This window comes from Petromyzon marinus, chromosome 62 (genome assembly GCF_048934315.1).
Source record: "Petromyzon marinus isolate PM22_M1 ecotype Great Lakes invasive population chromosome 62, UKy_Petmar_22M1.pri1.0, whole genome shotgun sequence".
Lineage (NCBI taxonomy): Eukaryota > Metazoa > Chordata > Hyperoartia > Petromyzontiformes > Petromyzontidae > Petromyzon > Petromyzon marinus.
This window is the reverse complement of record NC_133728.1, coordinates 2,701,164-2,715,518: the sequence shown is the minus strand read 5'-3', so window position 1 is coordinate 2,715,518 and position 14,355 is coordinate 2,701,164. Positions and strand designations below refer to the sequence as shown.

The 14,355-nt window shown below is 54.1% G+C and overlaps 1 protein-coding gene across 1 annotated transcript in view; it reads left to right on the top strand.

Moving 5' to 3' along the window:
- The window catches only part of LOC116957834 (uncharacterized), a 57,379-nt gene that overhangs the window by 2,539 nt on the left and 40,485 nt on the right, over nucleotides 1–14,355 (top strand). The window contains exons 2-3 of the mRNA XM_032980240.2: nucleotides 5,615–5,755; nucleotides 10,150–10,296. Coding sequence (XP_032836131.2) covers nucleotides 5,615–5,755; nucleotides 10,150–10,296 — 288 coding nt within the window. The remainder of the gene's footprint in view (nucleotides 1–5,614; nucleotides 5,756–10,149; nucleotides 10,297–14,355) is intronic.

Here is a 14,355-nt window from a genome sequence, read left to right as displayed (position 1 = left end):
GGTGAGGTTGGTGAGTGGTTGGGGTGAGTGAGTGGGTTGGTGGGTGAGTGTTGGTGGTTGGGTTGGTTGGGTGAGTGGTTGTGAGTGAGTGAAGGTTGGGTTGGTGAGTGAGTGGTTGGGTGAGTGAGTGGTTGGGTTGGTGAGTGAGTGGTTGGGTGGTGAGTGAGTGGTTGGGTTGGTGAGTGAGTGGTTGGGTTGATGAGTGAGTGGTTGGGTTGGTGGGTGAGTGGTTGGGTGGTGAGTGAGTGGGTGAGTGGTTGGGTTGGTGAGTGAGTGGTTGGGTTGGTGAGTGGTTGGGTGGGTGAGTGAGTGGTTGGTGAGTGAGTGGTTGGTTGGTGGGTGAGTGAGTGGGTGGTGAGTGGTTGGGTTGGTGAGTGGTTAGGTTGGTGAGTGAGTGGTTGGGTTGGTGGGTGAGTGGTTGGTTTGGTGAGGGGGTGGGGTGAGGAGTGGTTGGGTAGGTGAGTGAGTAGTTGGGTGAGTGAGTGGTTGGGTTGGTGGGTGAGTGGTTGGGTTGGTGAGTGAGTGGTTGGGTGGGTGAGTGAGTGGTTTGGTTGGGTGGGTGAGTGAGTGGTTGGGTGAGGTTGGTGAGTGGTTGGGGTGAGTGAGTGGGTTGGTGAGTGAGTGGTTGGGTGGTGAGTGAGTGGTTGGGTGGGTGAGTGGTTGGGTGGGTGGGTGGTTGGGTTGGTGGGTGGTTGGGTTGGTGGGTGAGTGGTTGGGTTGGTGAGTGGTTGGGTTGGTGGGTGAGTGAGTGGTTGGGTTGGTGAGTGAGTGGTTGGGTGGGTGAGTGAGTGGTTGGGTGGGTGGGTGAATTTAGTGGTTGGGTGGGGTTGGTGAGTGGTTGGGGTGAGTGAGTGGGTTGGTGGGTGAGTGGTTGGGTGGGTGAGTGAGTGGTTGGGTGGGTGAGTGAGTGGTTGGGTGGGTGGGTGAGTGAGTGGTTGGGTGAGGTTGGTGAGTGGTTGGGGTGAGTGAGTGAGTGGGTTGGTGGGTGAGTGGTTGGGTGGGTGGGTGGTTGGGTTGGTGGGTGAGTGGTTGGGTTGGCGAGTGGTTGGGTTGGTGGGTGAGTGAGTGGTTGGTGAGTGAGTGGTTGGGTTGGTGAGTGAGTGGTTGGGTGGGTGAGTGAGTGAGTGGTTGGGTGGGTGAGTGGTTGGTGAGTGAGTGGTTGGGTTGGTGAGTGAGTGGTTGGGTGGGTGAGTGAGTGGTTGGGTGGGTGGGTGAATTTAGTGGTTGGGTGGGGTTGGTGAGTGGTTGGTGGGTGAGTGGTTGGTGAGTGAGTGGTTGGTGGGTGAGTGGTTGGTGAGTGAGTGGTTGGGTGGGTGAGTGAGTGTTTGGGTGGGTGGGTGAGTGAGTGGTTGGGTGAGGTTGGTGAGTGGTTGGGGTGAGTGAGTGGTTGGGTTGGTGGGTGAGTGAGTGGTTGGGTGAGGTTGGTGAGTGGTTGGGTGGGTGGGTGAATTTCGTGGTTGGGGTGAGTGGTTGGTTGGAGTGGGATGGGTAAGTGTTTGGGTGAGTGAGTGGTTGGGTTGGTGATTGTCTGGTTGGGTGGGTGGGTGAATTGAATGGTTGGATAGGATGGACGAGTGGTTGGATGGGTGAGTATTTGGGTGAGTGAGTGAGTAGGTGAGTGAGTGTTTGGTAATTGTGTGGTTGGGTGAGTGGATGAATCGAGTGGTTGGTGTGTGAAATGAGAAGTTGGATGGGATGAATGAGTATTTAGGTGAGTGTCTAGGTTGGTGAGGGAGTGGGTGGGTGATTGGCTAGTTTGGTTGGTGATTGTGTGGTTCTGTGGGTGGCTGAAATTAGTGGTTTGGTGGGTTAGCGAGTAAGTGAGCAGCAGGTGAGTGAGTGAGTATTTAGGTGAGTGTCTAGGTTGGTGAGTGAGTGTTTGGGTGAGTGTCTAGGTTGGTGAGTGAGTGGGTGGGTGATTGGCTGGTTTGGTTGGTAATTGTGTGGTTCTGTGGGTGACTGAAATAAGTGGTTGGGTGGGTTAGCGAGTAAGTGAGCAGGTGAGTGAGTTGGTGACATACAACGCCTGAAAAAATAGCTTTTTAATTTTGGAATTATTGGGCTAACCGTCCCAAATGTGGCAGGGCCCTACTGAAAAAAATAAGTCTTGAGACTCGACGAGGCTTGAATGAATTAATGAATGTTATTTTTATTGTTATTAACATCAACGCTTTCCAACCAAGATTGATGGCGTTTATGATTGAGAGCATTTATGATCCGATATGAATGACGATTTCTCTCGAGTGTAAACTTGTAATACTGTTACGGATTCACACGAGAGAAAACCAAGACACCCCCCCCCGTATAGCCACCACGCTCGGCCGCCTTTGTCTTCCCAGTGGCGATGTTTACTAACCGCACCAGGTACTCATTTGAGGCTGAGTCGACCTATGGGGAGGCCCAGGACCGGTTCAGATAATCGTCACCGGTGTTGGTGGCCGTGAGCTGGAATCGAACTCGTGAACTCGTCCATTCACTCACCCATCCACTCACCCATCCACTTAGCCACATTCATCCACTCACTCGCCCACCCACCCACTTGCCCACCCACCCACTCGCCCACCCACCCACTCGCCCATCTTCTCGCCCAACCACTCGCCCATCTCACCCATCCACTGACCCACATTAATCCACTCGCCCACACATACACTTGCCCATCCACTTGCCCATCCACTCACCCATCCACTCACCCATCCACTCACCCATCCACTCACCCATCCACTCACCCATTCACTTACCAACCCACTCACCCGTCCACTCGCCCATCATCTCACCCATCCACTGACCCACATTAATCCACTCACCCACTTACATATCCACTTGCCCATTCATTCACCCACTCACCCATTCACTCGCCCACCCGCTCGCCCATCCGCTCACCCATCCGCTCACCCATCCACTCACCCACTCATTCACCCATCCACTTATAAATCCACTCATTCGCTCACACTAACGACTGGACATCTGTGAAAACGAAGCTTTATTGGCTCATCATATTCCTCCAGTGATGAAATAATGATTCTGATTCTAAATCCGTGTGTGACGTGACGGGGAATGGGCGATCACTGCCATAGTGGGGTAGGGGTTTCTCCGTTTCCAGCGGAATTCTCGCACGAAGTTGTGGTGGTGGGTGATGGTGGTTGGTGGTGGTGGTGGTTGGTGGTGGTTGATGTGGTTCGAACTCCACCGTAGAGAAACCCGGATGCATTCGTCAGAGCGTTGGCTAAAAAAAAAAAACCCGAGTTACAACCCAGTGGCAAGAGAGAAATTCATATCGCACGTACGTGCAAAATTTCCACGGCCTTTTGGTCTGATAGCCACCCACCCAGCCACTCACCCACCCGCCCGCTGACCCGCCCTCTCGCCCACCCACCCAGCCACCCAGCCACTCACCCACCCACTCAGCCACTCACCCACTCGCCTACTCACCCACTCGCCCACTCACCCACTCAGCCACTCACCCACCCGCCCGCTGACCCGCCCACTCACCCACCCAGCCACTCACCCACCCGCCCGCTGACCCGCCCACTCGCCCACCCAGCCACCCAGCCACTCACCCACCCACTCAGCCACTCACCCACCCACCCAGCCACTCACCCACTCGCCTACTCACCCACTCGCCCATTCAACCACCCAGCCACTCACCCGCCCACTTCGCCACCAGCCCACTCGCCCACCCACCCAGCCACTCACCCACCCACTCGCCCACCCACCCAAGCCACTCGCTAACTCGCCCATTCACCCACCCGCCCACTCACCCACCCAGCCACTCACCCACCCGCCCACGCACCCAACCAGCCATTCATGCATCCACCCAAAACTCACTCACCCACTCGCCTACCCACCCTAAGCCACTCACCCGCCCGCCCAATCACACACCCACCCACCCGCCCGCCCAGCCACCCACCCACCCAGCCACTCACCTGCCGAGTCACTCACCGACCCAGCAACTCGCTCATTCTGCCCACTCACCTGCACCCACCCACCTAAGCCACTCGCCCATCCAGCAACTGACCCACGCACTCACTCACCCACTCAACCACCCAGCCACTCACCCACCTACTCACCCATCCGCCCACTCACCCATCCGCCCACTTGCCTATGCACCCATCCACTCACCTATGCACACATTCACGCACCCACTCACCCACCCACACAGCCACTCACCCACCCAGCAACTCACCCACCCAGCAACTGACCACGCACCCACTCGCCCACGCACCCACCCACGCACCCACTCACCCACCCACGCCCTCGCTAACCCACCCACCCACCCACACACCCACTCGCCCACCCACCCAAGCCACTCGCCCAGCCGCCTGCTTCTGTGCCTGCTGATCGAATGCTTCCGAGAGATGGGGAGCGTGTCGGAAAGCGATCCGCACGTAACCCGTGCCCGTGCGTGGTTCCCCCCCCCCCCCCCCCAAACTTGTTATCTTGACGACTGCAGCCGTGTGACATTTGTTTGGTTTGTTGTGGTGGTGGTGGTGGTGGTGGCGGTGGCGTCGGCGGTGCAGCGGTTTAGGGGTTAGCACCGCTAACTCCCCACCGCCCGGGTTCGATTCTCGCCCGCGGCCGACCAGCGGCGCCCGGTGACGATTGTCTGAGCCGGTCCTGGGCCTCCCCCCAGCTCCACTCGGCCTCAAATGAGTACCTGGTGTGGATTGTAGGGCGCCACGGTATACAGGAGGTCGTGGGTTCGATCCCGACACTGAGATTGTCAGGATCCGGATCGAACCCACGGCCTTCCTGCATACCAGGCGAGGCAGTCAACATCTCGCCCACCGCGGCGAGACGTTGGCACGCGCGTTACCGCCAGGGGCGGAGCCGGGGGGGTGACAGGGGTGACATTCCGCGTGTAAGAGTACGACACTCGGTCTGGCGGACCCCGTGCAACTGCATCGTCAGAGTGTGTCCGCCAACCGATGGCGTCTAGTTCAACAGCCTGACTCTCTAAATCATTCTTGAAATTAACATTTGTTGAATGTCACCCCGGCCTGAAATCCTGGCTCCGCCCCTGGTTACCACACGCGCGTTAACACACGCGGGCACGCGCGTTAACACACGCGCGTTAACACACGCGCGTTAACACACGCGTTAACACACACGCGTTAACACGCGCGTTAACACACGCGTTAACACGCGCGCGTTAACACACGCGCGTTAACACACGCGGGCACGCGCGTTAACACACGCGTTAACACACACGCGTTAACACGCGTTAACACGCGCGCGTTAACACACGCGGGCACGCGCGTTAACACACGCGCGTTAACACACGCGCGTTAACACGCGCGTTAACACACGCGCGTTAACACGCGCGTTAACACACGCACGTTAATACACGTTAACACGCGCGCGTTAACACGCGCGGGCACGCGCGTTGACACACGCGCGTTAACACACGCGCGTTAACACACGCGCGTTAACACACGCGCGTTAACACACGCGCGTTAACACATGCGCGTTAACACACGCGCGTTAACACACGCGTTAACACACGCGCGTTAACACACGAGCGTTAACACACGCGCGTGCGCGAACGTGTTTCGCAACCGCGACGTTGTGGCGGGCGGCCGGACCCCAACCCGGAGCGAACCGTGCCTCCCCGCAGGTACGAGGAGCGCATGCAGGCGCTGGCCGAGAACGAGTACTTCCGCGTGTGCGTGGAGAATCTGGTGAGGAAGAGCAAGCAGGCGCTGCGGCTCTTCAAGGAGGCCAGGGAGCGCATGTTCGAGGAGCACTCGCAGCCCAGGCGAGTGGTGGGGCACCGCCGCTCGGCGCTACGGAGACCGGGCGGTGGTTGGTCCGGTGGGTCGAGGGGGGTGGTCGTGATGGTGGCATTTTAATAATTTACCGGTGCCACGGTGGCGAGATGTTAACTACCTCGCCCGGCATGCAGGAGGTCGTGGGTTCCATCCCGATCCTGACGATGCCAGGTTGATTGTGGCATTTTAATAATCATCTTAGTTATCCACTCACCGACTCACTCATTCACTCAGGTCACTCTTGAGTTCTGGTTAAAGAAAATCAACTTCAAACTCACTAACTCACTCCCCTTATCACATTCAATAAATTGCCCACCCACCCACTCACCCGCCCACTCATTCACCCACCCATTCACCCGCCCACTCATTCACCCACCCACTCACTCACCCACCCACTCACCCACCCACCCAGGATAATTTTTCACGTGAGTCTTAGCCTGGGGCCCTCCAGTTCTCACCTCTGGTTGAAGCAAATTTAAACGAACTCACTCCCCTTATCATCTCATTCAATCAATGACCCACTCACCCACCCACTCGCCCACTCACCCACCCACTCGCCCACTCACCCACCAACTCACCCACCCACCAACTCGCCCACCCAGGATAACGATGATGATTGCAACTGTCATTCAATCAATGATCCACTCACCCACCCACTCGCCCACTCACCCACCAACTCGCCCACCCAGGATAATCTTGCGCGTTCAGTTTATTTATTTTGGTATAGCCCTGTGAGCCATTTGGCTCTTGAATCGGGTGCAACCACAACAAACAAAAAAAACAAAAACACGAACAAGAAAAACATCTTAAAGTGACTATGTGACTGTGCAAACAGAAAATCCGTGGAAAAAAAACCAGCAAAAATATTCCTGAAAAAAGCACCGTACACCAACGCTGTGTGCAAAAAATCCCAGCGGGATGCAAGTCAAACAACAACAACAACCACAAGAAAACTTAGATTAAGGCCATCAGTCTAACTCCGTACTACAACAAAACAAACATGTCCAAACCAAAAAACTTTTCCAAATCACCAAAAAATAAAGCCATAATTGCAACGTAACAGTGATCACAAGGACTGTGACCGAATTTTTACAATAAACTACATAAATAACATGTAACACCAAATCCTAGAGCCATAGCTGGCTGCACGAGTTACTCCACAACAACAGAAGCATCGGTCGGAGTATCAAATTTTTCAATGCACCTTTAAGATCAGCACTCTAAATCAAAATACAGATAATACTTTGCAGCGTCATCCGGAGCGAAACATTTTATTTTACGCCAATGAATAGCAGTGGCAGCTAGGGGTGTACAACTCCTCTAGAGCAGTTTTGAGAGAAGATCTCATTGGTAGCGATTCAAGTTGCAGTGTATTGGCAATAGCATTCCAGACCCTGGGGGCATCAATAGCAAAGGCCCTTCCTCCAGTTTTTGTACGGCAATAGGGAATGTGAAGCTGGTAAATGAGCGAAGACCTGAGGTTAAATTTGTTCTTTGAAACAGAGAGGAGATCCAGCAGGTAGTCTGCGGATTTTTTTGTAAGTACATCGTGAATAAATAAGATCTGGTGCACAAGCCGTCGAACATTAAGAGACGTTAAGTTTGACCCAATGTAGAGATCACAGTGGTGAGTCCTATATGGGCAGTTCAATGCAAATCTTAAGGCCGAGTGATAGATGGAATCAAGCTTCTTCAGTACAGTACTTGGGGCTGATTTATACACGATGTCACAGTAGTCAAGTAGAGGCAGTATGGTAGCTTTTATCAATTCCAAACGGAACATTGGGGGGAAGCAGTGCTTGTGGCGTGAGTCTCAGCCTGGCTCCCCCCAGTTCTAAACCTCTGGTTGAAACAAATTTAAACTTGAAACAATCACCCCACCTGTCGCTCCGACTGTGGGCCAGCTACTGGTGGCTCTGGCCGGCTGCGTTCACGACCTGATCCCTATCGCCTCTCCGCAGCTAACTTCCTTGAGCACAGGGACTGGGCCATGAACGTGGCGGTGGCTTGGATTGTGCGTGCGTGTCAATTGTGCAAGTGTCGGGTTATGCAGTTTGTGTGTGCGCGTGTGGTAAAGGTGTGCGTGCGTGTGTGTATGTATGTGTGTATGTGTGTACGTGTGTATGTATGTGTGTGTGTATGTGGTAAGGTTGTGCATGCGTGTGTGTATGTGTGTACGTGTGTGGTAAAGGTGTGCGTGCGTGTGTGTATGTGTGTATGTGTGTGTGTAATGTGTGTGTGGAAAGTGCACATGGTTTGTGTGTGTGTGTACATGTGTGTGTGGAAAGTTTACATGGTTTGTGTGTGTGATGTGTGTGTGTAATGTGTGTGTCTTGTATCGTGTGTGGAAAGTTTACATGCTTTGTGTGTGTGGTGTGTGTGTGTAATGTGTGTGTGTGTATTGTGTGGAAAGTTTACATGGTTTGTGTGTGTGGTGTGTCTGTGTGTAATGTGTGTATTGTGTGGAAAGTTTACATGGTTTGTGTGTGTGGTGTGTCTGTGTGTAATGTGTGTATTGTGTGTGGAAAGTATACATGCTTTGTGTGTGTGGTGTGTGTGTGTAATGTGTGTGTGTAATGTGTGTGTGGAAAGTGTACATGGTTTGTGTGGTCAGTGAGAGTGTGTGTATGTGGAAAGTGGGTATGTACATATGACAAACTTCTTTCACGCCGTACGTAGCCAACCGTGCGTCGTGTGTTCTGTGTAGTGTGTGGTGTGTGTAGTGTGTCCTGTGTGTGTGTGTGGTAAGTGTGTGTGGTGTGTCCTGTGTGTGTGTGGTAAGTGTGTGTAGTGTGTCCTGTGTGTGTGGTAAGTGTGTGTGTTGTGTGTAGTGTGTCCTGTGTGTGTGTGTTAAGTGTGTATTGTGTCCTGTGTGTGTGTGTGTGTTAAGTGTGTGTATTGTGTGTGTAGTGTGTATGTGGTGTGTGTAGTGTGTGTGCCTGTGTGGTGAGTGTGTGTAGTGTTTGTGTGGTATGTGTAGTGTCTATAGTATTTGTGTGGTGTAAGTGTATGTGGTGTGTGCATTGTGTGTAATGGTATGTGTGTGTGGTGAGTTTGTGTAATGGTATGTGTGTGTGGTGAGTGTGTGTAGTGTGTGTGGCAAGTTTGTGTAGTGTGAGTGTGTGTAGTGTGTGTATGGTGTATTCAGTGTGTATAGTGCGAGTGGTGTGGTGATTGTGTAGTGTCTGGTGTGTGTATGGTATGTGTGTGTGTAGTGTGTAGTATGTGTGTGGTGTGTGTGGTGTGTGTAGTAGGTGTATGTGGTGTATGTGTGGTGTGTGTAGTGTGTGTAGTATGTGAAGTGTGTGTGGTGAGTGTGGTAAGTGTGTGTGGTTAGTATGTGTGGTGGGTGAGTGTAGTGTGTGTGGTTAGTGTGGTGTGTGTGTAGTATGTGGTGAGTGAGTGTGTAGTGTGTGCGTCTTTGTAGCGTGTGAGTCTTAAGTTTTCACTTTATCGCCTTAGACCCATTTCGATTCCCGCTCCCAAACTGCACTTCTCCTAACAGTTTATCGAGGCTCTATGTGGTATGTTTGTCTTAGCATGTGTGTGTGACTTTAGCATGTGTGTGTGTGTGTATGAAGTCGTATACATGTGCGTATCCCTGTGTGTGTTTGAGCTTAGCAAGTGGCAGTGCAGCGGTTATGACCGCGTCGCGCTGCGAACCCGCCGACCCGAGTTCGATTCCCGCTCGTGGCCAGCAACACCGGTGACGATTATGTGATATCGGTCCCTGGGCCTCCCCCTAGGTCGACTCGGCCTCAAATGAGTAACCTGGTGTGGTGTGGAAACACTGCAACTGGGGAGACAAAGGCGGCCGGGCGAGTGGTGCTGGGCACCCACCCCTCGTGCCGGCCTTCATCGGCGCTGCTCGCTCACAGCACGTGCCCCGACAGTCTGTTAAGGCTACACGGGGGATCTTTGGTGACGACGATGATGATGATGTTGATGATGGCAGCGACAATGATGATGATGATGATGGCGATGATGACGACGATGTCGATGACGACGATGACGACGATGACGACGATGATGACGATGATAATGGTGATGACGACGATGACGACGACGATGACGACGACGATGATGATGATGACGTCGATGACGACGATGATGACGACGATGATGACGACGATGACGTCGACGACGTCGATGACGACGACGATGTCGATGACGACGACGATGATGACGACGACGACGATGATTACAACTGCGATGATGATTACAACTGCGATGATGATTACAACTGCGACGATGATTACAACTGCGATGACGACGATGAAGTTGGCAACGACTGCAATGAAAACGATGATTACGACTGCGATGACGGTGATGAGCATTACGATGACGACTGCGATGACAACGATGATGTTTTTCGTTGCAGGCGGAACCTCACGAAGCTATCGCTCATCTTCAGCCACATGCTGGCGGAGCTCAAGGCGCTCTTCCCCGGGGGGATCTTCCAGGGCAACGATTTCCGCATCACGAAGGCGGACGCCTCCGACTTCTGGAGGAAGGCCTTCGGGGAGAGGTGAGCCACGGGGTCCGCCGCTTGGGAGCCAGCGCCTGCTGAAGGTCCCCCCCACCCCCCTCCGGGGTTCGTCTGCAGATTTCGTCCACCCTCGATGGATAGGCTCCATAGACTCAACACTGCCCATAGACTCAACACTGCCCATAGACTCAACAATGCCCATAGACTCAACACTGCCCATAGACTCAGCACTGCCCACAGACTCAACATTGCCCACAGACTCAGCACTGCCCACAGACTCAACACTGCCCATAGACTCAACACTGCCCATAGACTCAACACTGCCCATAGACTCAACACTGCCCATAGACTCAGCACTGCCCATAGACTCAGCACTGCCCACGGACTCAACACTGCCCATAGACTCAGCACTGCCCACGGACTCAACACTGTCCACTGACTCAACACTGTCCACTGACTCAACACTGCCCATAGACTCAGCACTGCCCACGGACTCAACACTGCCCATAGACTCAACACTGCATTATAGACTCAACACTGCCCATAGACTCAACACTGCCCATAGACTCAACACTGTCCACTGACTCAACACTGCCCATAGACTCAACACTGCCCATAGACTCAACACTGCCCATAGACTCAACACTGTCCACTGACTCAACACTGCCCATAGACTCAACACTGCCCATAGACTCAACACTGCATTATAGACTCAACACTGCCCATAGACTCAACACTGCCCACACACTCAACACTGTCCACAGACTCAACACTGCCCACACACTCAACACTGTCCACTGACTCAACACTGCCCATAGACTCAACACTGCCCATAGACTCAACACTGCACCACAGACTCAACACTGCCCATAGACTCAACACTGCGTTATAGACTCAACACCGCCCATAGACTCAACACTGCACCATAGACTCAACACTGTCCATAGACTCAACACTGTCCACAGACTCACCACTGCCCACAGACACTCAGCACTGCCCACAGACTCAACACTGCACCATAGACTCAGCACTGCCCACAGACTCAACACTGTCCAGACTCAACACTGCCCATAGACTCAACACTGCCCATAGACTCATTACTGTCCATAGACTCAGCACTACACCATAGACTCAACACTGCCCATAGACTCAGCACTGCCCACAGACTCAGCACTGCCCACAGACTCAGCACTGCCCACAGACTCAACACTGTCCACACACTCAACACTGTCCACTGACTCAGCACTGCCCACTGACTCAACACTGCCCATAGACTCAACACTGCCCATAGACTCAACACTGTCCACTGACTCAGCACTGCCCATGGACTCAGCACTGCCCACAGACTCAGCACTGCCCATAGACTCAACACTGTCCATAGACTCAACACTGCCCACAGACTCAATACTGCCCATAGACTCAACACTGCCCATAGACTCAACACTGCACCATAGACTCAACACTGCCCATAGACTCAGCACTGCCCACAGACTCAACACTGCCCATAGACTCAACACTGCCCATAGACTCAACACTGCACCATAGACTCAACACTGCACCATAGACTCAACACTGTCCATAGACTCAACACTGTCCACTGACTCAGCACTGCCCACAGACTCAACACTGCACCATAGACTCAGCACTACCCATAGACTCAACACTCCCCTAGGCTCAACACTGCCCACGGACTCAGCACTGCCCATGGACTCAGCACTGCCCATGGACTAACACTGCCCATAGACTCAACATTGCCCACAGACTTAACACTACCCTCAGACTCAACACTGCCCATAGACTCAACACTGCCCACGGACTCAGCACTGCCCATGGACTAACACTGCCCCTGTACGTTGAGCGGGTCCCCCCCTTAACCTACCTTTCGTTCCTCTCTTAAAGCCTCACCACCTATTCTCCACTATCATCGTCCGTTCTCTTAAAGCCTCACCACCTATTCCCCACTATCATCGTCCGTTCTCTTAAAGCCTCACCACCTATTCCCCACTATCATCGTCCGTTCTCTTAAAGCCTCACCACCTATTCTCCATTATCATCGTCCGTTCTCTTAAAGCCTCACCACCTATTCTCCATTATCATCATCCGTTCTCTTTCCTCTCCCCATCTCCCCGTCGCCCCTCCACCCCATCCCTCCCCAACAGCCCCTCCCGTTAACCCCCCCCCTCCCCACCAAGTACCTCCTCTGTCACTGCCATCGACCCTCGTGGCACCGGCCCCCAGCCGCCCTCCTAAATCACTCCGCTCTGCGTCACCGCTCTTCAAACTCCGGCAAGCGCCGTCGGAGAAGTGGAGGTGGGGTGGGGGGGCGGGGTGGGGGAAGGTCTCCAGGAATATGAAATTAGAAGATCGGGCGCGAACGCGGGGCGTGCGAGTCTTGAGCTTCGTGACCGGGAAAACCTGAAAGTGTTCATTCCTCGGTCCATTTTGCGCCTGACGGAGGCCCTGCGGGGCGAGCCGGAAGCCTCGCGCGTGGCTCCCGGCTCTCTCTCTCTCTCTCTCGCTCGCCGCGGCTTGCGCTGAACGTGCGGGCAGCTCCCCCTCTGCCCGTCGACGGCGCATCAGTTGGTTTGCCACGCGCGGAATTTGATGGCGAGGCCGATGGCAAGCGAAGGTGTCCGCTCTCCGCCAGTTGACCGTGATGCAGGATCGGCGAGAATAGACGCACGCACACACACACAACCCCCTGCCTGCCTTGGCGTGTCTGCGTAGAGAGATAGATACGATGGTGTATGCGTGAAGCCACACACGTTCCACGCAGAGATCCCCAACCCGTGTAGCCCTTAACAGACTGTTGGGGTGAGGTTAGGCCCCACTGAGCGAGCTGGCTATCACAAATTATATCTCGGCGAAGTTGCCTTCTTCGCCATCATCATCATCACGTGGATGGTTACAGCAGGCAAGTTCTCTGAACGCGCGACGTTAAATGGGGAGGGAAAAGCCGGAGAACCCGGAGAAAAATCGAACGCGACCACTCCAATTATACCGCAGGCGTCGCCAGGGTCGCGATTGAACCCGCGACCTCCTGCACACCAGGCGAGGGAGTTAACATCTCGCCACATACAAGAACCTACGCCGTGTCGCCTTGAACTCGCTTGTCGGGGCAAGTGCTGTTAGCGAGCAGCACCGATGAAGACCGGTCACGGCACACGAGTTTGTGGTTTGGTCAGCACCAGGCCCGGCCGCCTTTGTCTCCCCAGTGGCGATGTTTGCACACTGCACCAGGTACTCATTTGGGGGAGGCCCAGGACCAGTTCAGATATTCGTCACCGGTATTGGTGGCCGTGAGCAGAAATCGTACTCCTGTTCGCTGGGTTCACAGTGCAGCGTTGCGCTAACCACTACACTACCACTCTCTACAAGTCAGCCACTCACACAGTCCCTTATATACTCACTTAGCCACTCACACAGTCACTCACACAGAGCCACTCACACAGCATCACTCACACAGAGCCACTCACACAGCCACTCACACAGAGCCACTCACACAGAGCCACTCACACGCAGAGAGCCACTCACACAGCCACTCACACAGCCACTTACACACTCACTTAGCCACTCACACAGCCACTCACACAGAGCCACTCACACGCACAGAGCCACTCACACAGCCACTCACACAGCCACTTACACACTCAAACACACGCACAGAGCCATTCACACACAGCCACACACACAGTCACTCACACAGGCACTCATACACACAGTTACTCACACAGCCACTCACACACAACAACAACAACCGCCATTCACCACTAAGTGGCGGTGACATCACCACGACGCTTGTGCCAGGCTATGTGCACCCTGAGGCCACGTGAAGTGTCGAACGCCCGCTGGCAGGAGGTCACGGGGTAGACCCAGGTGCCACGGGTCGACTGACTGAGATGACTGGCTGATGCACCACCTGTGCCCCCTACTGTGCAAACCTGCTGTGCTTTAGCCACCCGGCGCTCCGTTCGTTGTAATGAGCGTCTCTCCTTCGCCCTCCGTTGTTGTTGGAGGGCGACTACCTCCAACTGCCCAGTAGCATCCTTCACGAGCCTCCTCCACAGAGGCCGATCTTGACACCGCTTGTACCAGTCA